The 26434-nt window shown below is 52.1% G+C and overlaps 10 protein-coding genes across 10 annotated transcripts; 7 read left to right on the plus strand and 3 right to left on the minus strand.

The window, feature by feature from the left end:
- Window positions 1-242: 242 nt before the first annotated feature.
- Window positions 243-1565, minus strand: A1O5_10473 (C4-hydroxylase; the record flags this gene model as incomplete). The annotated part of the gene is made up of 1 exon (XM_007751049.1): window positions 243-1565. One exon carries the CDS (start codon window positions 1563-1565, stop codon window positions 243-245), a length of 1323 nt encoding a protein of 440 aa, XP_007749239.1.
- A 668-nt stretch (window positions 1566-2233) lies between these two features.
- Window positions 2234-2953, plus strand: A1O5_10474 (uncharacterized protein; the record flags this gene model as incomplete). The annotated part of the gene is made up of 4 exons (XM_007751050.1): window positions 2234-2248; window positions 2325-2436; window positions 2497-2649; window positions 2709-2953. The coding sequence occupies 4 exons, from the start codon at window positions 2234-2236 to the stop codon at window positions 2951-2953; spliced, it is 525 nt and encodes a 174-aa protein (XP_007749240.1).
- Window positions 2954-3801: 848 nt separating this feature from the next.
- Window positions 3802-5547, plus strand: A1O5_10475 (uncharacterized protein; the record flags this gene model as incomplete). Its single annotated transcript, XM_007751051.1, has 1 exon — window positions 3802-5547. One exon carries the CDS (start codon window positions 3802-3804, stop codon window positions 5545-5547), a length of 1746 nt encoding a protein of 581 aa, XP_007749241.1.
- A 2069-nt stretch (window positions 5548-7616) lies between these two features.
- On the plus strand, window positions 7617-9641 carry A1O5_10476 (uncharacterized protein; the record flags this gene model as incomplete). Its single annotated transcript, XM_007751052.1, has 3 exons — window positions 7617-7648; window positions 7699-7909; window positions 7965-9641. 3 exons carry the CDS (start codon window positions 7617-7619, stop codon window positions 9639-9641), a joined length of 1920 nt encoding a protein of 639 aa, XP_007749242.1.
- A 951-nt stretch (window positions 9642-10592) lies between these two features.
- Window positions 10593-13173, plus strand: A1O5_10477 (uncharacterized protein; the record flags this gene model as incomplete). The annotated part of the gene is made up of 2 exons (XM_007751053.1): window positions 10593-10773; window positions 10952-13173. The coding sequence occupies 2 exons, from the start codon at window positions 10593-10595 to the stop codon at window positions 13171-13173; spliced, it is 2403 nt and encodes an 800-aa protein (XP_007749243.1).
- Window positions 13174-14109: 936 nt separating this feature from the next.
- A1O5_10478 (uncharacterized protein) lies at window positions 14110-16989 on the plus strand (the record flags this gene model as incomplete). Its single annotated transcript, XM_007751054.1, has 6 exons — window positions 14110-14149; window positions 14203-14261; window positions 14320-16299; window positions 16354-16597; window positions 16645-16753; window positions 16800-16989. The coding sequence occupies 6 exons, from the start codon at window positions 14110-14112 to the stop codon at window positions 16987-16989; spliced, it is 2622 nt and encodes an 873-aa protein (XP_007749244.1).
- A 184-nt stretch (window positions 16990-17173) lies between these two features.
- A1O5_10479 (uncharacterized protein) lies at window positions 17174-17608 on the plus strand (the record flags this gene model as incomplete). Its single annotated transcript, XM_007751055.1, has 1 exon — window positions 17174-17608. The coding sequence occupies one exon, from the start codon at window positions 17174-17176 to the stop codon at window positions 17606-17608; it is 435 nt and encodes a 144-aa protein (XP_007749245.1).
- A 928-nt stretch (window positions 17609-18536) lies between these two features.
- Window positions 18537-19727, minus strand: A1O5_10480 (uncharacterized protein; the record flags this gene model as incomplete). Its single annotated transcript, XM_007751056.1, has 2 exons — window positions 18537-19483; window positions 19706-19727. 2 exons carry the CDS (start codon window positions 19725-19727, stop codon window positions 18537-18539), a joined length of 969 nt encoding a protein of 322 aa, XP_007749246.1.
- An 866-nt stretch (window positions 19728-20593) lies between these two features.
- On the minus strand, window positions 20594-23585 carry A1O5_10481 (endoribonuclease ysh1; the record flags this gene model as incomplete). Its single annotated transcript, XM_007751057.1, has 3 exons — window positions 20594-22961; window positions 23285-23382; window positions 23433-23585. 3 exons carry the CDS (start codon window positions 23583-23585, stop codon window positions 20594-20596), a joined length of 2619 nt encoding a protein of 872 aa, XP_007749247.1.
- A 582-nt stretch (window positions 23586-24167) lies between these two features.
- A1O5_10482 (uncharacterized protein) lies at window positions 24168-25944 on the plus strand (the record flags this gene model as incomplete). The annotated part of the gene is made up of 2 exons (XM_007751058.1): window positions 24168-25251; window positions 25304-25944. The coding sequence occupies 2 exons, from the start codon at window positions 24168-24170 to the stop codon at window positions 25942-25944; spliced, it is 1725 nt and encodes a 574-aa protein (XP_007749248.1).
- Window positions 25945-26434: the final 490 nt, after the last annotated feature.

Here is a 26434-nt window from a genome sequence, read left to right on the forward strand (position 1 = left end):
AAATTCCTTTTTTTCTTTATTTGAAGATGCAAACCAGCGCCTCCATGACCTGAAGCCGCCGGCCCATGTTTATACACATTACCGTGATTTGCAAAAACATAGTCGAGGCACATAAGCCCTTTCCTGGACCCCGTCATCTTTTGAGCACATTCCTGGTCCCTCCCTATACCGACTAGAAACAGTGTTCAACATGTACCATGAAAGAACCGGGTCGTAACAATTAATATTTTATACAAAACTGTTCAATGCATCCCGTCTGCATGTAGGATCGCCGGACTCCTGCTGTGGATTCCTGCGACACGATCCGATATTGATTTAGCGTCGAAGCCACTCTTGCGTCTGCTGCTTCGCCGCAAAGCTTGTTTGATTTCTTGCTCTTCCTTTGTCTCTTCCTCAAGCACTCGAGGCCCACCATTCTCTTTGTTGTCAAGGACCCGCCTTTGACTTGAGCGGGCTTGGTGTTCTGCGTGGTCCACATCAAGATTCGGCGAGTTGACGTTTGAAGCTTTGGTTGCAGCGGCATCTGCGTCCACTTTTTTTTGGGCAGCAATCCTGTCGCGTTCGTAGCGGGCTGACACATCTCCACCGGTCCATGCGGTGTCAAGGACGCGATCCCAGAACGTGAAGAATGGCTGCGAAAAATTGGTCTTAATGCCCCAACTCTGATGATGCACGTCGTGATAAGCCGCATTATTCGAGGTAATGTGCTGTAAGGGATCCCATGGAAAGGCATACCCGCAATGGTCATCGACTGTCTTAATTGACGAGATGGTGAAAAACCACATGCCTTGTTGGATGGTCATTCTAGTGGTCAAATAGGCTATGCCAGTGCCAAGCGTGTCAAGCATGAAGCCTTCCAAAGGATGATTGTAGAGTGCCCCATACGCATAGGGAACATACAAGCGGTGGTGACGAGAATGGAAGGTGGTGTAAAGAAATTTGTTCACGTGCATGGCCCGGTGAAGGAAGTACTGCCACGTGTCTACTATGAGGGTAGCAATGGTAAATTGCACCAAAGGAATGCCAATCCAATAGATCGACTGCGCGACTGTCATTTCCCAAGGTGCAAAAGACGGAGTCGAATAAAATCCTCCGGTCAAAGCGCCCGCAAGTTGAGGATAGCTGTGTTGCAGCTTTCGGCTCAGAGACACAGCGTCGCAGCCGATGAAGCCGAAAAGTGTTGGAATGTACCTTTCTGCGAGGCGCAGACGTCGGGCCCAGATGGCAACATCATACTCCTCTTGGCCGATTGTCTCAACAGGGTCGAAAGATGCGATAATCAATCCAAACGCTGTCTGGACCATTTGTTGTATAATGACATCTCTCAGAACTTCGAATCTCGTGACGTGATTGCGTTTGAGGACTTCGGCAGGAGTATGCAGCCTGTATTGTGAACACAGATCATAGGTATCCAAGACATGGAAGAAGATTGAGACGACCCAATAGGCAATGACAGGGGCGAGAAGCTGGAGGAGGGGATCCGATATGCCTGGAATCATAGGAGGACGGGGCTTCAAGGTATAGGCAGGAAGAGCAGGTAGGTCCGAATACGTTGCGTTCGCCATGTTGCCGAACACGGGATGGCAATAGACAGAAGGACGATATTCGACGTAGAGGTTCAAAGGACCCAAGATATATTAGACTCGCGTGCGGGAGGCTCGGATGAATATGCAACGATTGCCCGGGAGTACAAGGAAGGGTGCGTTAAGGAGGGAATCTCTCAACCCAACGGGGCTGACAAAAATAGAGTACAAGTCCAGTAGAAAGCGAAGAAAGAGAAGAGCACCGGAAGTGAAGGAAGTGAAGGGAGTGAATTAAGAACAGAGTGAGATGATCAGAAGAGAGGTGGAGAGACTTGACAGGGACAAACTGCTGAGATAACCAGGATCAGGAGTTTCCGGAGAATTTAGTGACGAGGCGAAATTTGTCTCTGTCAGTTCCTCTATGCAGTCACGTGAGACGAATACGAAATACGGATATCACGTGCGCCAAGCACCGTCGATTCGAAGCGCAGCAAAATTTTTGGGTGGTAGCGGGACCGACCCCCACACTGCATGGTATTAGGTGGATGGGCATTCACAGGCCAGATGCCTCTCGATCTCGAACCCCTCATCAATCTGCCAGGCTTGCGTTCATTCACTTTTTTTTTCTTCGCTAGGCCCTTCAACCCTTAAGCGCTGCTTCTCTCTATTGCTTTCCTTTCTCCTATAATTGCAGTAGCGCTTGACTCAAGATGATCATCTACAGGGTACAAAATACTACATCCGCTACCATCAGGGTTCGAACTCTGCCCCGCCTAGACTAACTGACAAATTTCACAACAGGACATCATCACCGGCGATGAGCTCGCGTCAGACACTTCCAAAATCATCGATGTTGGTAATGGCTTGTGGGAAATTGATGGCAAGATGGTCACGAAGGGTTCCGAGAATTTCGGTTCGTCGGATCCTCATGCCTTGCCCTTCTGCAAACTCATGCTAAACTCTTGAATTTCAGTTCTTGAGGGCGCCAACCCGTCTGCCGAGAGTGACGATGCAGACGAGGGCATGGATGACACCAAGGTTACGGTCCTCGATCTCGCCGACCAATTCCGTCTGCAGAAGCTGGAAGGTGGAATGACCAAGAAATCATATCAGTCGGAACTCAAGAGTACGTCCACAAGTCCCGGGCTTGGAATATTCAAGTGTATAGAGTTGACCTTGGAACAGAATACATGAAGGCTTTGACGGAGAAATTGAAGGAGAAAGGAAAAAGTGAAGAAGAGATCAAGCAATTCCAGTCCGAAGCGCCTGCTGCGGCTAAAAAGATTCTGGGCAACTGGGACAACTACGACATCTACCAGGGCGAATCGATGACCGAGAACGGCATGTACGTCCTCGTCGACTTCCGCGAGGACGGCATGACGCCATATGCGACCGTCTGGAAATGGGGCTTGGAAGAATACAAGGTGTAAGCGAGACAACCATGTGGATTGGAGCATTGGAGGGTGCATACGGGACAATATGATGACGGCCTAAAATGTTGAACGCGGTACATAAATGCACTGCGATAGCTCGTTATCGTCCAAGCATATCACGAAGAATAGAATCCGCAACCTGCTTGCTGCCTCAATTCTTATTTGTCCCAACAAACCCACAAGACCAGACCACGAGGAAGGGTTGGCATAAAAGTGGCCAGACTTGGCCTTGATGTTGTTCCAGCATATCAACGGGCCAGAAGCAAAGAATATCTGGCTCCGGTTCTGCTCCTGTGCAGGTGTGCGCGTAGAAGCGGTAGACATGTGCTCTCTTCTTGACGGCCAGCAATAGCGCCAGAAAGCGGCCAGGTTGTCATGAACACTATTGCTATCTCCAGGCTGTTTTATTGGTGGCGGTGTAATATGGCAGAAGAGAAATTCTCCCCCGCAGGCAAAGTTGAACTCCGCCTACCTCGCTTCGTCTGATCTCGTTGGTGAGAAGGGAAGGGGCCGGAGCCCGCAGGCAACGCCTTTTTCCCCTACTGGGTACATGTTACGATACCTTGCACCGCATCCATCCAGAACCTTATAGTCCTAACTATCTTCTTCAAATTCATCGTATGACTGGTTATTCTTGTTGTACCATCTAGTGATCTGCAGGATTGGAAGAAGCATTCTTTGACTGATAAGCAGCTACGCACCGCCACCGTCCTGCCCACCACTCCTTCCATACAGCCCTCGTGCTCAATTTCCACATCAGAAAATCTTCCTTCGGGTCACTTTGACCTTCTGAGTTTCAGCACTCGACTCACATGTCACAATAACAACATTGTCTCTTGCCCAGCATGGCTCCTTTTCTTCGCTGCCTATTGATGATCTCAACTCTTATCATCACCACCATCTCCGTCCCTACTAGCGAGTCATTCTCTCAGACCTCCCTCCAAAACAAAGCCATCTTTCCTCCCCGAGAAAGGCCAGCAGGTTCATTTCGCAGGCTCCGAGACGCCATCATCGAACGAATATGGTCTATCCCAAGCAGATACTCCTACGAATCCTCGTCGGTCTCCAAAGCAGCAAGGGCACCGGAAAACTTTCGAGCTCGCTACGGCGGTGATGTCGTCCTCCGTTTCCAAGTCAAGAGCGAAGAGGAGGCGAAGGCTATATCGGAAGCAGCAGATATATTGTATCTGGATATTTGGGAAGCGACGAATGAATGGGTCGATATTCGAATAGCAAAAGAAGTGGTCCCTTCGTTTGTTGGCCTTCTGCCATCGTCTTTACACGATTCATACATTCCATTGATGCACGATCTCGCTCGTGCCGTCTACGATACATACCCTGAATCGCCGTTCGCCGATGAGAAAACGTCCAGCCTCACAACTCCACATGACTGGCGGGTCAAGGGAAACACTCCTCACGATCTATTCTTTCAGGATTATCAACCGCTGTCGGTCCTATATCCCTGGCTACGGTTGCTTGCCTCGCTCTTTCCCACCCATGCTTCCCTGATGAGTATCGGCACATCGGCCGAGGGTCGCGACATCCCTGCGCTACGTATTGGGGCGCAGGTGGACGATAGCTCGACAGACTCGCATGCATCCAGGCATACTCTGCTAATAGTCGGCGGCAGCCATGCTCGCGAGTGGATCTCGGTGTCTACAGTGGCCTATATTGCTTACAGCCTCGTCACCCGATATGGCCACCCCCAGTTTCCGGAAGTCACTAAAATCCTGAATCATTTCGACCTCATTCTCGTTCCCGTGCTGAATCCTGATGGATATGAGTATACTTGGACGACCGACAGGCTGTGGCGCAAGAATCGACAAGCGACTTCCATACCGTTCTGCCCCGGTATCGATCTTGACCGTGCCTTTCGATTTGGTTGGGACGGTTATGGTAACACAGACAACGCTTGCAGTGACGACTATGCCGGTCCTGGACCATTGACTGCAGTTGAAGCTCAAACACTCACGGAATGGGCTCAAAACCTGACAAGGAACAACAATGTGACGTTTATGTCGTATCTCGACTTTCACTCATACTCTCAGGAAGTGCTCTACCCGTACAGCTACACGTGTGAGACGGATCCACCGAATCTGGAAGATCTGGAAGAAGTTGCTCTCGGGATCGCGAAGTCGCTCCGATTGACCAACGGACACTATTATGGAGTCGAAAGCGCTTGTCAAGGTAGCATGGTCTTCCAGGACCGCGCGCAAAAGGCTCGATTTCAGATAGAGCCACAGGGCGGCTCAGCGTTGGACTTCTTCTACCATGATCTGGACGTGAAGCTCGCATTCCAAATCAAGCTCAGAGATACTGGAACATATGGCTTCTTGCTGCCCAGGTCTCACATTCTGCCCACCGGCGAAGAAGCTTATGAAGGCGTGGTTGGTCTGGGGCGATGGATGTTGGGCAATCACGGCATTGAGAGGGTCGAGAATCTGAATTCCGTCTGGGGAGGTGAAGATTCGCCCGTGCAGCAGGGGACAGAAACGATTTACGAGCATGAAATGCCAGTTAGCCGTGAGGAAGAGGATGACGAATTTGACGAGAATGATTTTGAACTAAATCGGCGGCGGCGGCGTCGGTAATGTGTCTTTTACAAGCGTGGGCGGCGAAATTGAGGGCGTTTTTGGAGGCACCTGGGGGCTTGGATCCAAGCCGATTGATGTTTTGATGACCTGGCATCATGATGCCTTTGGATGTACAAATATGCGTCAACTCTTGAGGCGCTTTCTGCTGGGGGCACATCATATGTACAAGCCTAGACATGTCTAGGTCTATGCCATACTTATACAAAGTATGAACAGCCAACAAGAAAGTTGCGGAGTGCTGTTTCTGCACTATGCGTGAGTGTCAGACAGGGACTCTCAAAGGGGGTGAAATGACGGGGTTCATGACCAAGACTTGCACCACGTGGCTGGCAGAGTCTAATTGCGGTCCTCGGTCCCTTTTTTTATGAGTTGGCTGAATCCCCGGTTAAATTGGAGTGTCGCAAGGAGGGCCGGCGGTTACCTAGGAAGATCGATTTGAGAAATGAATAGGGGCTGCCGCCGAAAGTGAAGAGCCTGAGCTCGCTCCTAGCTCTTGGCATTAGGCCTACCTCACTTTTCGTCGTGCCATGATACTTTGTGCGCTTATCAACAACCATGGACATGGGCATGTCCGTAGGAGGGGAAGAGGGTAGAATGAGTGAGTATGAAGTGAGCTGAAAGTGAGAGGTGGATGTACTCGGGACGGAGAACGGAATACCGTATTATTACTATTACGGAGTAGTGCCCTAGAGCAGTGAGATGCAGATCCGAGGCTAATCCCCTTTAGGAATGGGGTGCCCAGCACTAACCACTCTGGGCTTGGAAGTACTCGGAGCGGCCAACTGGGACCAATTTGACTCGCTGAGCAACACGATCTCCTTTGCCTTGTTTTGCTCGCCTCGGAATACAATCAATGTGCTGCAGACCGTTTCTGGCCAATCCCAGACGCAGCCCTCCCGCTTCCAGAAATACATGGGTCCCTGTTCCATTGCCCTGAGCCCCAAAAGACCCCCAGCCTCTTCGCTTGACCCAAATTGACTTGGCCCGATCAACACTGGGGCTCGATTCGAGCGGCCTTTTCTCTCGCTTGCTGCCCTCCTAGGCCCCCAGAGCCTCGGAAATAGAGACAATATGGCCATGAACAAGAGATGACACGATAGAGCCGGCTTTTATCTGTCAAGTTTCCAGTCTGCATGGACGAGAGACAGCTGCGTCTCCGTCACTGGGACAGAGCATGTTGCCTGCAACTCATATAATCTGCCTTGTTCCACCAATACAGTCTTCTGCTCGACTTCTCACCTCCGACTGCAATTTTCTCTGCTGCTAACTCTGTTCCCTGCCCACAACCACTCATTTGGTCGCATCCCATTACCAGTCGTCGTTGGTCGAAACACCACTCACGTCGTCCTCAGTAACCGCCAGGCCCTGCAGACTCTCCAGACCCTGAATCGCTCCTGCTCTCCTGCAATCATCATCACCACCACGAAGCGCCCGACGAGACTCAACCTTGCACCTTCTCCATCTCTTCTAATTGGATCCAATCCCGCATCGACTCTGCTGGCCGTCGCTCATCCAATCCTCAAACACGCGCGGTCCCTGTCTGTCTCCTTCGTCACTCGGTTTCAGCTTTCTCAAACGAGCATTCTCCATCTTTGGCCCCCATCATGCTTCCATCACAGACAACACCGCAGGTGCTGTACAAGGTGATTTGAGGCCAACCTCAGTTTCACCCTCTGCGCAGAAATAGCGTCCAATCTGGTACCCGGGTACCTCGTACTTGCGCATCTGTCCATCTCGTGGCGTCACCTTCCAACGGCCAGAACTCGACTATATTTTGTGCAGCAAGGCGCATCGAAAACGAGACTCTACCACGAGACGCTGTGTCGTCTTCCTGGTGGCCTGTGGCTTTTCATACCAGAGTGTTCAAACATTGTCCTCGCCTTTGTCGATTGCGTTGTTTGAATTTTGTTCTCTCTCTCTCTGATCTGCCTGATGTGATATCCTGTACGTTACTGCTGGACAGAAAGCCTTGCTCGACGACCTGGGAATCTGTTTTCTTTTGCGCCTTACCCTGAAATAAACTGTTTTGTTGTTTTAATCCTTGGCCTTACCCGATACCTTGAAGAATGGCCCCAACCACGCTGGTGACTTTTCTGGTGTATGTCAAGTCCTATATCATCCTCTCACTCGAGCTGACAATCGTTGCAGTCGCAGTCCGCCTTCAACTAGATCAGTTTACCTCTATGGTTCCTGGGACAACTTCACCAACGCCTATCCCATGCAAAGGGATACACGCACGGGTCCTGAGCACTGGTCAGGTTGTCATAGCTTTTCCAACATCATCTGTGATGGCGACGTAAAAGTCAATGGCGTTCCCAGGCAAGGAGGGCTCAAGATGGGTGGGACGTATTGGTACTATGTGTGTTTGACCTCTTCTCGTTCTCGTCAACTTGTTATTTACCATTCTCTCACAGTACAAATTGGACGACGAAATCGAATTCCATAACTCGGCCGAACCATCAACCACCTCCTGTCCAATGCTCCCTGGCCAACTGGTCAACGTCCTAAATGTTCCCTTTGCACTCACTACCAGCAGCCGCTCCCGCAATGACAGCGTGAGCTCAATCAGCTCTGACTACCGCACCATGGACCCTACCGACAAGTTCCTGAACCCTCGACCAGTGCCAGCAAAGCCATCCCTACCTCGCTTGAAGACATCCCCAACCTTGCTTCAACAGTCGTGGTCCTCTTCCAGCTCCCCTGCTAGCTCTTCATCTCTTCCTGGTAGAAGGGGAAGGTCGACATCTACCACAACACCCTCGCAACCTGGCAGTGCCAATGCTTACAGGGTTGTTCGAATGAAGCCGTCCATCGACGCCCCGTCGAGATCCACTTCGCGCGGGAGCAATCGCTCTGTTGGTATTATTGGAGCTTTTCGAGCCCTCAAATCTCCACGAATCGCGAGTCCTGAGGCTACAATGGACCGAGGTCGTGGTCTCACAGATGATTTGGCATCGAGGGATCGATCAAAAGGCGTATCAGAGCGCAGTATCACTCCCAAGAGGACTGTACCGGGGACAGCTCCGCTGACTTCAGAGGTGGACGATAACACAGCGTCTGAGCCTACAGCAGGACTTGTCCTGCGTCGAGCATTTAACAATGCGTCTGAAACCTTCAATCATCTACCGATGTCGTCCTTTGCACAACATCGTCGCCAACGGTCTTTGTCGCGCGAGCCTTCATCTCTATGCAGTTCGATTCAACCGGACTCTTCTCCTGATCTAGGAATACTTGATCAGCCCGGTGTACAGTACCAGCCCTTGGCGACCCTGGAGGAGGTTGCCTCAGCGACAAATACACCTGTTTGGCCTCTGACAGCGTTGAAAGTTGAGAGCGAAAAGGACAACGAGGTCCGCGGGGCTCTTGACTTGGAGAAACGCCTACCAACCTTACCCAATACCCCGTCTTCTGCATATCCCCCGAGCGTCGTGGATGAGCCTCTCATCGACGACGATTCAGATGACATTGCCAATCTTCGCAGTCATTTCTCCTCTACCACTATCGAAACGGAATCGTACAGGGATAGTTACATTCACCATGGTCACAGCCGTTTCTCGGATTGGACAGACGGGACCACCACACTTTCGCCACAATCGGAACTTGTATCGAGTATTCTTGACTTTGAGCCAATCAATCCAATACCAGAAGCAGCCCTCGACTTGCCGATTGATAATCCAATTAACGCCGAGAATCAAACTACCGGCCAGGACCATTCAGAGGAAAAGTGCTCCTCCGCTTCCAAACAAGATGGACTGCCATCGGCGCTCAGTTTCTCAACGGTCGGCTCATTTGCTTCTTCTACCACTCCAAGCTCTCACATAGACCTTGACAGCGCCAAAGATGACCACTTTTCCTGGACCAGCTTTCAACACTATAGCCTGCCCTCAGAAGACGTTGGATCTGGGCTAATGCACAAACCAACATCGCTTCCCAAGCATGTGGCGCCTTTGGTCGTTGATGAAAACCATCGTGTGGGGGTCTACCAAGCTCAAGCAGCGGGTTATAACGATTCAACGATTCCCCACTCCACCAGTATGCAACAGCTTCTCGCTGAATTGAGCTATCTGGGAGGCATGATACAACAACATTAACGTCAAAATTACATATTTCTACGACATCGCCTGGCAGTCAATTGATACAGCTTGTCAGCGTGCCCTATTTTTCTAGATATTGAGATGAGCAGACATTCAGCTGGTCAGATCCACAGTGATCTAACCTACATGTGTGAATACTCGATATCACCGTATTAACAGGACGTCCAATGAACGAGTGGAGTTTTCGGACTTTTGAAAGAGACGGATACCAATGTACTAATGGGTGGGAGCAAAGTGGCTTGGAAGTGACGAATTTTTTTTTATTTTTTTATTTTTTGGACTTTTCAACTCGGGCGAAAGCTGTGGCGTTTTAGAGGATACATTGCTGATGACCCAAAAATTGAAAGCGGGAGGATGAGGGATCGACACGAGGCTCTTTCAGCCTTGCATCCTATTGACGAGGCTGCACAAGGCTGCATGATAAGCTTGGCAGAATTTCTGGACGACAAACATAGACATAGACCAGACATACTCACCAGTAATTACCCAATATCTGTGAGAGCACAGATTTACGAATGACGATGATCTTGACTTAATGGCTCCATGACTGTTCACTGCAAGCGGCCTTTTCACCTTCGAGTCATACCCCTGGCGCTTGGTTTATTCTGACGCGTTCATCGAACACCCGGGCTTTTGAACGCGTCCCTGAGACGCAAGGATTAGCACTCCATTGCGTACATCATCTACCTAAGCCACTTACCATTACCCTGGCCTGTGGCTTCTTGGAGGAGCTGTCTGTCTTTGGTATCGCCGAGCCTCCCGATCTCCGTTGGCCCTCCTCGTCCACTTTCAATTGACAGTACGCTTTCACGACGGATGCTTGTCCTTGTCCAGCACCTCATCAGGAATAACCCGTAGTATCGCCAATAAGACTTCACGATGCATCAAATATCAAAGCGCATGCTTACAGACCCCTTTGTCCCTTTCCTCTTCGCCTACTGTCCAACAATGGATCTTGTTGTGACCGTCACAAGCAAGGGGATCGTGGATGTTTGGAGATTAAATGGGCAGAAAGTCTTTGGTTCAAATTTCCCCAAAGATGAGGGAAAGAGTGGTGGCGTTGGCGGGAATGCGGGAGCAAATAAAAGCGCTGGAGGAAACGTAAGGGCAGTTGCGTGGAGACGGGATGGTGAGCAACCTTCACGATCCCTTCCCCTTTTCGTTACTACCACAGGGTCCGTAGGACCATGTCAAGACCGATTTCGAAGAGTGCGGTGCCCCCCGAGTTCGGATCGCCCTCTCCACACAGGCTCAGAAAGAAACCAGATGCTGACTATTACGTCTCGACGTCGAGGACGGATGTACAGGTCAAATACTTGCGATCGCTTGTGCGGATGGCAGTCTGTCGCTCATAAATACTTTCACCGGCAAGATTGCCCATCGAATATCTAGTCGAAATCAGAAACCCCTGCCTTCGACTTCATCACCGGTACCGTCACAGACCCAAACACCGAGGCGGAGTTCCAGAATCCACTCCTTCCCTACGTCGCAGGCAACGTCCATATGTCGAACCATCACAACCATCGCCTGGACCACACACTTCGTCGACCCCTCCCCGACTACCGTTCGCTCTCATCTCAATGCGCCAAATTCAACCGTCGTACTCGACCAAATTCTTAGCCTCCGCGCTGACGTGGATAGACTTCTGCAGCTGAAATCTGATCTGCCCCGCGAACTGAGCAGTATTGACGTGGAGGTGTCCTTGCCAAAGCTTGCGACGCTGCCACCTACAGGTCTTGGAGCGGATGATGATGTGTTTAGTTCCCGGGCCAGTGTGGATGTTTTGTTTCATGGGGGAAGCAATACTGGCTCGGGCGGGGTTGGGGGTGTTGATGCCTTGCTCGTCGGTTCAAGCGACGCAGATGGTGGATGTAATGTGCAGTTAAGGGTCTTTGATTCCTTCGAGATTGGAACTGTCGATTTGAAGGGCATTTTCCCTTCGGGCTTAGCAATTGGAAGCGCGTTGAGGGTGATGAGAATGGAAAGCCATCCATTCATGTCGACGGTGTTCTTGATCATGGAACAGTCGCCGAAAGATGAGGCCGAATCGTCGTTACATCTGCTCAGCCTTGATCTGAGCTTCATCCCGCAAACGGGGCGGAACTTACCACTTGTGGCGAGGAAAGTTTCACAGCTCGGAAATCTGCTGAGATACATCTCACAAGTGCGGACGCAGTTGGTTGCCGAGATCAAAGCTGCTTTCGACTTACCTGGCAGATTCCTCCGCAATATCAACGAATCGCTGGCTGAAGGGGATGAGGATGCGGACTTCATATACGCAGCCCATCATCTCGCCGTCACTGGAGTTTGCGATCCGAAACTGAAGGATTGGTTGGTTGACGAGGTTGGGGATAGGGGTTTGAAGCGGTGGGAGAACGCTGTGGGGGACTGTCTTGAGGTTGTGAGGAGGATGACGAGTGAGTGTCTCCTTCCTGCGCTCGAGAGGAGTCTTGCTGTGTTATCAAGGCTCGACGGCCTTGCCAAGTTTGGGCCCACGAGTTCGAAGCTCGGACTCGACGAGAGGAATATAAAGAGGGTGACGGAAACGATCGATGCGTTGGGTATCCTCGGCGAGGATCTCTTGCTCGATGTCATCGTCGAAACGAGAGAGTTTGCGGCCTTTATCAAGTGGTTGAAGTGGGAGTGTGAAGTTGAGGCAATGGAGGAAGGCAGCGAGAGGGCGGAAGAGGTGAGGGAGTCGTGGACGGGAGAGGGAGAGTTGAGGCTGGTATTGGATTATGTCGGAGGCGCAATAAAGGACAGTCGGCTAAAGAAATACCTTTTGGAAGAGGGCAAAGCGCAAGAAGGTGGGATGTTTGCATCGTTTGATGATGATTCGGATCTAGGATTCTACACCGAATACGTGAAACGCAGAGCAAGCGGCAGCAGGGGCAACAGCATGCCTACAGTGGGGGAACTGGTCGACAGATTGCAGAGGCAATGTGACGCGGTCTTTGCGCAGATTGCGGAGACACTCAGGAAAAGTATCCTCTCGAGCTATCTGCTGGAGCTGCCTAGGCAGTGCAATGGTGAGAATATGGACATCAGAGTCATTCCCGACTCGATCGATCCAAGTCTTTACCGCCTCTTTGTGTTATCCAAGGACCGCCAGGAGAAAGCCCATCTGCAACAGGTCGTGGTCAAGCTACACCAAGGAGCCGGAAAGGGTGTTCAGCACACAATGGAGTCGAAATCACTCGCGATTCCGAATGTGCAGGAGATTTTCGACGCGAAATTCGTTGACGACGACGCATTCCTGGTCCTTGCTGAGACAGGTTCTGATGTCAAAATTTACTGGAAAGAGATTAGTGTTGACGGCGAAGGATCCTGGGATGTCCGGCACGTCTTCCAGCGAGGGAAAATAGATGGTGTCATGAAGCCCGTGAGGCTCGATGTGAATGGGCGAGTGGGGAGACGAGTGGTCGCTGTCCTCGATGAGGCTGGGCTGGGATATGCGGTCTTGGACCTGGACGCTGACGACAGTCCGGGCGATACTGATAGCGGAGAAGACGAGCTTATGACAGAGTGATCAAACGATGGCCTGGAAGCGCTCAAGATGGTGCTGGCGTGTCGTGGCAAGAGGCTAAGCCGTTGGCCATAGATGCATGCTATGTAAAGCCCGACCCAGTTGATCAGGATGGGTCCTCTTTTTCTAGACGAGCGTGTAGTCTTAGTAGCAGCAACATAGCCTGACAAAGATTCTGTACCACCACTCCTGGACACCCTCCAGCAGGAGCTTGTGTACTGTGATAGTTGTGACCAACAGGACAAGGCTGATCAAGGCTGATCAAGGCTGGCAGATTGCCCCCCTGACTGGCGCCACTTGGCGTTGACAGGCAGGAGCCACCAGGAGCACTTTAGCAGTACATAACAGGCGGGCGGCAGCCACACAGAGGTAGTAATGTACCCCGTACTTGCCCGTACGCAGCTAAATGGGCGTCAGTAGAGGCAGTCGAGAGTAAATGGCGATTTGACCACGCATTTTCGACCCTGCAGGTCACCACAGCTGGTGCAGCCTCCCTGAGCCTCACCAGCCTCTAGTCCTCTGACCTGAGCAGCCTGGGCTACGTACTCGGTACCTAGTACTAGGTACCCTCAATACCCTGTAAAGAGAACCCTAGTTAGCGCGAGCCTGACCGCAGTCTACCGCAGTCAAGCGCAGTCTATCAACAAATCCATCCCACTTGCAGTTGCCCTCAGCAAAACACAGCCAAAACCCGCAGCCCTACCAAATACACGCACACTCATTCTCAAACCACCCTCCCCTTCTCCCTTGTCTCTACCAATTCCCTCCCCTGCCGCTCGCCCAATAACTCTTGTTTGCCTTGCAGGTCGTTCTCTCCTTGAATCCAGGCCTGTGTCATTCCTCAATTTGACATCATCTTCTCCTGCTCTTCGAATTAAAACCTGCAATCCTCGGTTTGTCCGCCTTCTCCCTCCCAGACCGCTGCTCGGTCCAGCCATAATGGATGTCAGGGCGGTTTTGGAGAACACCTTCTCTCCCGGTAAGACAATCTCCTCTATCCCGCGCTTCCGGCTTCGCACTGATCCTCCCTAGATGCAACAATCCGTGGTGGTGCTGAGGAACAGCTCAGGCAAGCCCGTGAGGGAAATTTTGTATGTCCACCCGATCCTGCGCATTGGATCCTACACCAACTGACGGATGCATATCTAGTCCGAATACCTGTCTATCCTCTCGAGAGAACTCGCCAACGATCAGGCTAGTCCTGCCGTCCGACAAGCCGCCGGTCTCGCCCTGAAGAACGCCTTCTCCTACCGTGACGTGACCAGATTAAGAGAGGTCCAGGCAAGATGGTTGCAAGGAGTCGACCCTCAGATCAAGGCTCAGGTCAAGGAACTGGCTGTCAAGACTCTCACGTCTACGCCTCAAGCCGCCAACTCGGCGGCTCAACTAATTGCGACCATTGCCGCAATTGAACTCCCACGTAACGAGTGGCCTGATTTGTTGCCTGCCCTCGTCCACAATGTTGGCGCTGGTGATGACAAACTCAAGCAATCCAGTCTCACCACCATCGGCTTCATTTGCGAGTCGGACGATGTCGAACTCAGAGAGTCTCTGGTTGGATATTCTAACGCAATTTTGACTGCCGTTGTTCAAGGTGCGCGGAAAGAGGAAGAGAACCAGGATGTCCGACTTTCGGCCTTGTCTGCGCTCAGCGATGCCACCGAGTTCATCCGCAGCAATTTTGAGAACGAGGGCGAGAGGAACTACATCATGCAAGTCGTGTGCGAGGCTACACAATCCCCTGACACCCGCGTTCAGGCCGCTGCCTTTGGTTGTCTGAACCGAATCATGGGCATCTACTACGACAAGATGAGATTCTACATGGAAAAGGCCTTGTTCGGGCTGACCATCGCGGGTATGAAGAACGATGAAGAGGATGTGGCTAAATTGGCCATCGAATTCTGGTGCACCGTCTGCGAGGAGGAAATTAGCATCGAGGATGACAACCAACAAGCACAACAAGAAGGATCGACCGAACTGCGACCGTACTTCAACTTCGCCAGAGTTGCTGCGCGTGAGGTTGTCCCGGTTCTCCTCCAATTGATGACCAAAGTGTCCGAAGATGATGCCGATGACGAATACAACGTCGCTCGCGCCGCTTATCAATGTCTCCAACTCTATGCACAGACGATAGGAGGTGACTTGGTTCCAGTTGTCCTTCAATTCGTCGAGGCGAATCTACGCAGCGACGACTGGACCAAACGAGATGCCGCAGTATCATCGTTTGGAGCGATGATGGACGGCCCTGACATTAAGACCCTTGATCCTCTGGTCAAGCAAGCTCTTCCTGTCTTGATCGGAATGATGCAAGACCCAGTCGTCCAAGTGCAGGATTCTGCAGCATTTGCCCTGAGCAGGATCTGCGATTATTGCTCCGACTGCATCGACCCGTCCACACACTTGCAACCTCTTATGTCCGCCCTTTTCTCTGGCCTTATGAGCAATCCCAAGATTGCCGCGTCCTGCTGCTTGGCTCTCCTCAATTTGACGGAGCGGTTTGTCGGCGAGGACGGTGCATCGTCAAACCAATTGACGCCGCATTTCCAAGACAGTGTTACCTCTCTGCTTACCGTTACGGAGAAAGAAGGAGGCAACAATCAACTTCGCACGGCTGCATATGAAGTGCTTGGTGGCTTTGTGACAAATGCCGCTCATGACAGCTTGCAAATTGTCGCAGAACTCTCCACCGTCATCATTCAGCGTCTAGAGAGCACGATCCCCATGCAGAAACAGATTGTCAGTATTGATGATAAGATCACTCTAGAGGAATTGCAAGTCAGCCTTAGCAGCGTTCTGCTTGCCATTGTTCAGAGACTTGAACAGAATATCGGGCTCCAGGCCGATCGGATCATGCAGATTAATTTGGAGCTTCTCAACGTCACTGGTAACACGAGCGTTCCCGAAGTCATTTTCCAAATTGTCAGCGGATTGGCGAATGCATTGGCAGGCGACTTTCTCAAGTACATGGACTCGTTCGCTCCCTATCTCTACAATGCTCTGGGCAATCAGGATGCTCCCGACATGTGCTCCTTAGCTATTGGACTTGTCAGCGACATTGTTCGTGCGCTGGAGGACAAGGCACGGCCATACTGCGATACATTTATGAATTACCTGCTCAACGATCTTAGGGTTTGTCGTCCCCCTCTTTACCTCCTCATCACATTAACTAACAACTGTCTAAAGTCCGACAAGCTCTCCAACTCACTGAAACCGCCCATCTTGGAGACCTTTGGTGATATCGCCACTAGCATTGGTGTACATTTTGAAACCTACGTCACTGTGGTCGCCGGCGTCCTCCAGCAAGCAAACAATGTGTCCGTCGCGAACGATGTCTCGTTCGATATGCTTGACTACATTGTGTCTCTCCGATCCGGTATTGCCGATGCATGGTCTGGTTTGATCCTGGCTTTCAAGGGCACCGAGAAAGGTAGGATGCCTTCTAACGCGCACGGTTCGACGCTAACGAAGTGACAGCGCCCCTCCTCCAGAACTACGTGCAACCTATCTTCGAATTTTTACAGACCGTTTCTCAGGATATGAATCATAACGAGGGTCTACTCAGAGCGTGCATGGGTATTATCGCGTAAGTGTCCCAGGGGAGTGCCGCTCGCCCTTGCTGACAATTGCAGTGACCTCAGCGAGACCTTCCCAGACGGATCACTTTCAGATTACTATCGACAAGATTGGGTCACCAAGATCATCAAGGAAACTCGGACCGCTCGAGATTTCTCGCCCCGGACCATCAACGCAGCACGCTGGGCAAGAGAACAAGTCAAACGACAGACTCAACATCAAGGTACCATCATGAATGCCTCATGAACTTGATGTCGAGCATATCTCTCATCCCAATATGATTATCACTCCCCGGCACCATCACCGCCAGCCCCGAATTACCCTTGCCCGTTCACACCCCAGCACCAGCCCCAGCACAGCACCTTGAATCCCCCTGTCAGAGCGCTGATCACCGTTATGTGAAGGCCATTTCTCATCGCAAGCCAGTACCATGGTGGGACGACTGGAAAACGATGACGAAGATGACCCATTGCAAAACGGAGAGAATGGTCACGTGGACAAGCGTCAACTCTTCAACGATCCCCGAAATGGTACTCATGTTTCATCCCGGACTCGTGGCCCCCTCCTGCGGACGATGGCCCTGAACCCATTATCCTTTGCGCAGCGGCTCGATCTCGAAGAAATGGCTCCGAACGTATCTCCTGCAACTGCTGCGTCGGGCCCAGGTCCGTCGCACGTCCTTCCCGGCCTGCAGTCACGTCTACGACCCCTAGATCAGGATACTTTCGTCGACTTCGAATCAATGTCGCCTTTAGAGTGGATGGCCATGGCCATCCACGGCCGCTCCCATGCTCTAGATGGAAATACGAATGGCTCGCTAGTGCCGTTCGGTCACAACTATGATGAAGACGGCGATTCACCATAGCTCTAAGCCTTCCGCACCGAACGTTCACACGAAGGGAGATGGCCGACATGGCGAAGGCACTTGCAAACGATAGAGAGTCTCCGGTTTGGTTCGCGCATGGAAAGACAGAGAAGACTGTTCAGACGCAGGACTGGATGAATAGATTTGGCGATTGTTCGGAACAGATACACGAGACAGCCCCATGATACCCCCCCTTAAAGACCCATTTCCCCCTTCCTTCGCTTCTTCCCTCTTTCCCCTTCTTCGCGCCGCTTCCCTTTGCATTTCAGCATCGCTTTTTCTGCTGGAATGTGGTCGAAAGCCCACTGCTCCGCGTTGGCAGACGCACGAAGGGTGCTGGCGTGAGCGATTGCTTGCTTGGCCTGCATCGTCATGTCGAGTTGGGGCACCGGTATTTTATTGAGACGCATACACTACTTCTGACTTGATTACCCTTGCCGGGCTCCGCTTTGTGGCCATCATTCATATCCACGCGGAGGTTACTCGAGCACTGAGCTAGCTAGCAATTCAAACGAGATGGCCATAATTGGTTCAGATTCGGGTCTTCAAAACCAGTCTAGCAAACGTGAGACCGTTGCGCTGAGGTGAAATATCGGCGATGACTTGTCCTAACCGCATGGCACGTCGTAGTCTTCTTACGACCTAAGCTAGAGTCGTACCACTCATTCAGCCATGTCAGCTTCTAGGGGCCTGTAGTATCTGATTCGAACAGAACAGGAAAATGATCCCTCGTACTGGCTTCAATCCGTATACCTTGCTCGCACAACGCCTGCGCCAGTCCGACCCCAATTCCATATACCATCCATGTCGACCCGTGGTCCACTCCTTACCTCGTCCTTTCCCCACGTCCAGTCACTCCTTGCTCAACTCAGGATCTGTCATTGCCCCCACGTTCCCCCCAGGGTGATGGGGGTAGCTGACCAGCTGGCTAGCTTTTCGCCATCCTCGCCCTCGCAAACTTCCACCACAAGCCGTCCTGCAGATCGAAGCTCTGCTCGATGAGAAAGCGCTGGCTCTCGTCGGCGTAGTCGACGGGCTTCCTATAAAACAACCTCTCTACGACGCATTCGACGCTCTGGCCGCGCTTGACCTCGCCGTCGACGCCGTCGGACTTTCCGTCCTGGCTCACACGCCCGGTCTCGGAGATCAGCTCGTCGTACGCGCGTACCATCGTGCTGACGGGCGTGATCCACTCCTTGGGCCACATGGCCGTCACGTCCGAGGGAGTCATGCCCGTGTCGACGTACGCCGGCATGATGCAGTTGACGGCGATGTTGTCCGTCTGGTACAGTAGCGCGCCGACGGACCGCGTCAGCGCCAAAACCGCATGCTTGGTCGCGCAGTACTCTGGCGCTACGGGGAAGGGGTAGATGCCGGCGCAGGACGAGGTGATTACCATTTTCGGGTTGAACGGTGGTGACGGCGAGGTTGTCGAGTTGGAGGACACCGATAGCGCCTTTGCCGTGCGCCGAGCGTAGTGCACGAACAGCTTGAGGCCGTAGAAGACGCCGATCTGGTTGACCTGCGTACACAGCATGGGCGGCTTCGTGGGCTCCTCCTCTTCTGCAGATGCCCCGTGCGCCGCGGACGACGGGCTCGCCAGCGCAATGTGCTCCCTCTCGGCCGTGCCGGCGTTGGCCGCGAAGAATTCGATCCTCCCGCCAGACCAGGCGAACGCCGTCTTGAACAGCGCGGCCTGCGCGTCCCACGACCCGACGTCCGTTTCGACGAAGAGGTGCCTCTCGCTGTCCCTTAAGGCATCTGTGCCCGAGATGGCGGCGAATGCTTCAGGTCGGATGTCCGCGATCACCACGCGCCAGTCTGGCTTCGAGAGAAGGTGCGTCACCAGGCCCAGACCGATGCCGCTGCAGCCGCCTGGAAGAGAAGGGATTTGTTTAGGTTAGAAACTGATTTGAAAGTTTGGATGCTTTTTTGTGTTCTCCTTTCTCTCACATACTCACCTCCCTCCCTCCTCCCAAACAAACTCTTGTTCTCTCTTTCATGTTGGCGAGGGCTTTGGGGGAAGGAAAGGAAAGACAAAGATGTGAAAGGCAAATAGGGAAAGAAGAGAAGATGGAAAAAAAGGGGGCAACGTACCGGTGACTATTGCCGTCTTCATGTTGATCCTCGCCGTTGTGAGATCTCTTTTTCTTCTTTCCCTCCTCTTCCTCCTGTTCTTGTTCTTCTTGTTGGTTTGAGGCTTGATCACAGAAGGACAGATGCTGGAAGTATGCGATATTCTGTTGGGACAAGCCAACCCCCCAAAAACTCAAAAGCACCTAGGAATGTATATCATGCAACAAGGGGAAAACAAGAGGCGGGTGCTGGACGGCGAGATGGGTGAAAGAAAAATAGATGGGGCTTTTTAAAAGAGGCACTGACTGCTTTTTCGTTGTGAATGCCACTGGTTGTTACATATATCGATCGTTCAGACTCACCCAACGCCAACATGCTGGTTCGTGGTGGTACCGAGGTGTTGCAAGCCCAATTCCCGCTGCATTCTTCGGCTTCTGGTCCTGACACATGATTGTCGAGTCGTAAACCAGAAGGATCCTCTCCTCTCCTCTTCTCTCTTCTCCTTCCCCTCCAGCTATTTCCCGTTTGTTTTAGCTTTTCTCCGTATTCCTCCCCGCAGAAGTTTGTTTTGTCAATTGTGGTCTTGACTAAATATGGAAGGGAATTCGAGGTCCGGGCCCGGTACGTATCTCTCCCGGTGCAAATGTTGCTCTTGCTGCATCAGGCAATTGCAACCTCGTCACGGCCTGCATGCATACAAAGGTGTGGCCGATGCCGCCAACAAAGTTTGTCGGCGATTCCAGCAAAAGGGGAGGTTTACATGTTGTCTTTGCAGCCCTACTGCGCGTCGGCAGAGTCACACCCAACCTTCATATGGACCAGATCACCATTCTTCCCACGGACTCGTCAAACCCATTTCATTCTTCCTGGAGTGAAGAGTCCCTTTACTGGGCTATTAAGCGGCGACATTCAGACCTTTGACTGCTGGTCATGAACGGCCCACAGTGGTGCAATGGTCTCCACGGCCCTCTCCACGACGGCTTTGATGCGATCTCGCAGGACCGCGTTGGCGCATTCCACGTCGAGATTTTCCAGCCATAGTTTTGCCACGTGTTTGTCGAATCGGATTTCCAGACCCGGGACGGGAATCCCTGCGGCAGCCAGCCTTGCGCGCTCTGCTGCCTCAGCCTGTTCGAGATCGGCTTCCTTGTTGGATGCATCTGCCCCTTCGTCCTCGTCCTCTTCCTTTTTGACCCCTTCGGCCCCGGACGGCAGGACTTTCCGGTTGGGAGGGTTGGTCATGCGCGGCTTCTCTATGGGGGTGATATTGTCGCCGAATTGTTCTTCGAGGAACATGCACAGCCTTGAGAATCGATCTTGTGGAGAGAGATTGGTCAGTTCATTAGTCAACGCCTTGACACCGTTCTTTTCATGCTTGTAGCCGTGGTGTGAATGTGCCGATATGCTCGACGAGTATTTGACAGCTGCCGGACTGCTCTCAACCGTCATGAGCACGGCCATGACTGCGTCTGCTATGCCGTCGTTCATTGTGTTGCCCTCCCATTCGAGTTCGATCTGCTTTTCTCTCCCCGACCATTTGAGAGTGACGCAGCCCATGATGAGGAACGTCCGCTGTGGCTGGGCAACAATTTCTTCGTCGGCTTCTTCTTCCTTTTCCTCTTCGGCTTTGACTCCGTTTTCCCCATTTCTCTGGTCAGCTTCGACCTTGACAGGATGCCCATTTGGTTCGGACTTAATGTGACCGACTTCCTCAATGCTGCCAAAGGTGCCTTCGAGTGCCCATTTAATAAGCTCGACCCCGGCTGCGGCAAGTGTGATATGTTGTCGGCATAAAATTGTCGTTGTCGTTAGGCCCGCGTACTCGCGAAGATCCTCTGGGGCCATCAGGCTGAGCTTGAAGCCGTTCTGCACTAGTACTCCACTGATCACTCGCGTCTCATCTGCTTCGGCAGACGAAGGGGGAGGTATCTGCGCCAGCTTGCCGACGACCTTCGCCACTTTATCCTTCCTGAAGGGGATTTTGATCTCTGCGCCGTTCTCTGGACTGTACACTTTTGTTTGCTGTGCGTTTGGGTTGCTCGCCAATCGGCGGGAATTCAGATCCAGCAGTCTTGATCTGAGTCGTGCGGCTTGAGAGCGTTCTCCGTGGACCAGAATAACATGGGGTGCATCAACTTGCTGAATGAAATCTACGTTCTCAACCCCTGTAACGTGGGCTGCGAACTGAAACTCCTCAACCGAACACCGTCGGGGTATCATCACCGCGGCCTCATCGTCTTTGTTCCTGCGGCCCATTGCGTGGCCCAGACCAGTGTTTCCACCGCTCATGATCGCAGGAATCATTTCTGGTTCGGACAGGATGGTCCGGCCCATGGTCCCTTCAACGTTATAACCCGTCATTATGACCCCGTTGCGTTGATCTGGTGCCCATCTTTCGAGTAAGATGCGGGACATGCCTGACTGCATCATACCGGGCGAAGCTAACATTACACATCCTCCCACGTCGTCAAACCGGTCTAGATTTCGCAAGCTTCGCACATAGCGGAAGTCCCAGGGGCCTGCACTGACACCTTTCGCATTGCCAGCGGCTTCGGCCTCGGCCATTCTCTCTCGAAAGATGCGTTTGATGTTGTCGTTCATCGCATTAATGTAGGTCTGATACACAACCATGCATTTTCGTGCCGTGTTGCCGGTATAATAGATGGGAAACTTCTGGAGCTCGAGGTGCCGCTGCCAGTAGTCCTCGAGGATGAGCAGGAGTTCCTGTGCCCGACCGAGGGCAAATACTGGCATCAAAACTTTCCCGCCGCGATTCAGTATATTGGAAACAGATTTCAGGAGAGCTGTTTCTCTCTCTGTGCGTGGTGGGGCGTTTGAGATGCCAAATGTCGATTCTGTGATAAGACAATCGATCTTGCCCACGCTCGCAACGTTTGGAACCTCGGCGGCTACGAGATGTCGATCCTGCTCTCGAGAATAGTCCCCGGTGAAGAAGACATTGAGCCCAGCGATATTGATCAAAAACATGGCAGCTCCGAGAACGTGGCCAGCCGGGTACGGTGTTATTCGGACCCCGGAAACCGTATGCGTTGTGTAGAAGTCGATCGTTTCGATTTGAGGCAGGGTTGAAATATGGTCTGCTTCGGTGTAGAGCGAGGTTCTTTGGTCCGAAGTTGATGTAGTGTTGCTCACTCGGACAGAGTCCTGAATAAGCCATTTGTAGATTGCTTTGGTTGGATGCGTCATGAAGACTCGTCCTTTGAAGTCGGTTTTGGCGAGCACGTAAGGCAACGCGGCCGCATGGTCCAGATGGAAACTATACAGGGTTGTAATTAGCTTTCAATTCGGAGCAGGCAGGAGGAAGTCGCCTTGGAGTCGGGTACCGGAGAGCAAAACCCATTGGATTGAGGCCCACAGAGAGGGAAAAGAGCAGGAACAAGGGTCTTAGGTGAACAAGATTGTATTGGTGTCTGCCTATAGGTACAAGATCTCATCGAGCAGGACCGTCGAATCCACCTGCTTCCAAACATGAAGCACCCGACGGATGTAAAACACCAAGATCCCATTTGCTTTGTGCTCATCCTTCTCACATTCGATGCTCAAAGCAATATACGATCAGACAAGGAGAGGATCACCTACTGGCTGATTAATAGGATGTCCACAGTGCTCAGATCGAAGTCGTCGAAGTAGGGCATGGCTGACATCCCTTCTCGACCTGTATGCATGCCTGCATCGAGCTATACGCTTGTCAGACTCTGTTCACTCCAGGTATGTCTTCAGACCTCACCATGACAGTCTTGCCCTTATATTGTAGGATATGACACGATCGGCCGACTTCTTGACATCCACCCAGCCCAATAAACACAAGCTCATCTGAAGGGTCTACTTGCTCATCGTCTTCGGCGGCGGCCATGGCCGCAGCTTTTCTTTTCGTAGCCATATTCTCGAAGAAATTGTCGGAGATGTGGTCGGAAAACGTAGGAGATTGACAAAAGGTGGGCTGGAATGAGATGTCTGCACACACAGGTGAAGCCGCCTAATCAATACATACGTCACGTCACCTGGGTCAGCTTCAAAACATCATGAATGCTACCTCTCGGTGCGCTGGGAATCAGGAGATTGGATGGTCTCTTGGCTCGGTGAGAATTCAGACAGACAACGGTGAGAGTTGAGTGGTGCCGGTACTGAGTACGAAGTACAGTGAGTGAAGTTCAAGATACTGGGTAAAGGAACAAGCATGACACGTGACTGCGGTCCTTGATCCTGGGTCGCTTGCAGGCAGCCCTTACCCGCAGTTTTACACTTCGACCATCATCGCATCACTCAACCACACCACTTACTCTTACAATTCTAATCCCGACACGTTATTTCGCGTATCGGCCAATTCCTTGGATGTCGGCAGAGTGGAATCAGGCATGCTTGGCACAAGAAGGAAACCGAGCGTGAGTCGACGCTCACTCGGAATCCAGAGCCAGGTTCAGAGACAGAGACAGAGACAACCACTGAGGCGGAACTGACCACCATGGCTCAGTCGCCGCCTGCGCCATCACGGCCTCCCCTCCCTCAGACCCAGACGTCTTTTGCGCGCACCTTTTCCTCTGCAAATGGCCGACCCAGCCCGCTTGGCCCTCAGTCACCTCCATTAGCGATGAACTACTCCTCACCTTCGCCTCAAGCATTTTCTCCCCAGCAATATTTCCAACCGCCAGCTGCTAAGAGACCCAGACTGTCTCCCGATGTTCAGTCCCCTTCTGCTGCTCAAAGCTATCCTCCTACCCCGACAGCCCAGCCGACCACCCCCAGCGGAAATGGCCCCGTGAATGGTTCAGCCGTGCCACCCTCGGGGCAAGTATTGATGCCTCCTCCTCAACGTCCGCCGGAAAAAGCAGAAGATCGGAATTATGAGGATATCTTGGTTGGAACTGGAATCAATATTGAAGAGGAGGCTAGGATGCTGGTTCAGAATGACTACTTTGGCAGTTCAACTCCCAAAACGGCGACTTCCGGCAGTTTTGAATATCAAAACAATTCCTTTCCGCAACCTGGATCGAGCGGAGGCGTAGCAGCCTCACAAAAGGAACAAGCAGAGGGCCTAACCCAGGAATACCAGCCGTCAGAGGAAGAGATGAAAGAGAGAAAAGAAGCCCGTGCCGACTGGGAAGCATCTAGATACGGCCAGTATCCGCTGTGGGATATGTTTTTGTTGGGCGGAGCGCTCAACGACAAGATTCGAAATATCAGCATTACTGAGCACTTGGTTGATCCACAGTCGGGAGTACTTGTCAATACGCAAAAGCATATGCCTCCGCCCACGGTGCGGGTCAACGGGTTGGAAGGTGCGTCCCGTATCATCGACAAGGGGCAAGCTATCCTCGACACTGGGCAGAAAGGCGAGCGGCTTTCTGATATCATGAAAGTCATCAGTTTGGCAGCACGAGCCCGAATGACTGGTCTACTAAGCGCGTCCTCGAGACTTGCAAAGGAACGGCGGCAACATTCCAAGGGAAAGGTACCAGATGAGTGGCAAGATATAGCAGTTCAACCCAAGCAGGCAACCGACGTCCCTGATAGAGCAGCTAGCCCAACGGGTAGCTCCAGCTTAAAACGTGAGGTTTCTGGTATTCGACCTCGTCTTCTCTGGCGCTGACCTCTCATTAGGCACCCATTCTCAAGCAGGCAGTGAATCTTCGTTTCGACCTGAGCAGATTCCAGGTCCTATACGTCTTATATCAGCGTTCGAGAGAGCTTCACAAGCCGAAAGGGCGGCCGAGGAAGCACGTCGACAAAAGAGAGCAAAACGGAAAGCTGCCAAAAGCGAAGAAACAGCCCCAACAGCAACGGGGACTGAAGCGACGCCAGATGCCGCCGGTGTTGCTGCCCTGGAAATGGAGAAGAAGACGACAAAGAAAGAGAGGAAACTGGCAGAGAGCAAATTTACCGAGCAACAACAGCACAAGTCGGCAAATGAAGCAGCGCGAATGGCTGTCGCAGGTTTGTTCGGGAGTCGGTTGGGAGGAAAGAAGTCAAGAACCTACGATTGGATGAATGCAGGCAAAGCCGGAGCAAGCCCTGCTGTGACTCCAGGCAGACTGCCAGTGTCGGCCAGTACGTCGGCAGCAGGAACACCGGCCCCTGATCGAACTCGAACGATTCCAAAAGAAAAGCAGTTTGGTCAGTGGGATGAGGACAGGGATGCTAAGATCCAGGCTCGAGACGTTTTACTTGTGCTCGAGACTGACGGGCGTGCCACACGTTCATATGTGAGAGGGCTCAGCTTGCCAGAGAGAAGCGATTCTTGATGTGTGCATTTCTAGATTTGACAGCCACTGCTTGAGGGAGCGATTTGCGGCGCGCCTTTTATCGGCGGGGCGACAGGGCAAGTCTACCACTGTACGATAATGGGTTTTTCATATAAAAAGAAAACACCAAACGAAAAAGAAGCCACATCTGAGGTGACCAGAACGGGGGTGGCTGCATTGCCTTTGGCATGAAGGATATCAACGTATCTAGCTTCTATCTTCAACGACGACTGGGATTCACGTCAGGCTGAGTTTGAATTGTCCAATTTAGACTAGTGCAATGCGGACTTTCGTATCGTGGCAGGTCAGAGAGGCAAATCTGGCCTTGTTCGGCGAAAGGGTTTTTGCTTCAACCACACACGAGTACCGAGTACCACGCGTCCATTCGGGTCTTGTTGCATGTCGTGATCGCCATGCCACGGCAAGTCGAGGTGGCGAACTTGTCATCCCTCCTACTTTTCCCCGACACCGGATGTGAGAAGCAGAGTGC

Source organism: Cladophialophora psammophila, assembly GCF_000585535.1.
Source record: "Cladophialophora psammophila CBS 110553 chromosome Unknown aczJe-supercont1.20, whole genome shotgun sequence".
Lineage (NCBI taxonomy): Eukaryota > Fungi > Ascomycota > Eurotiomycetes > Chaetothyriales > Herpotrichiellaceae > Cladophialophora > Cladophialophora psammophila.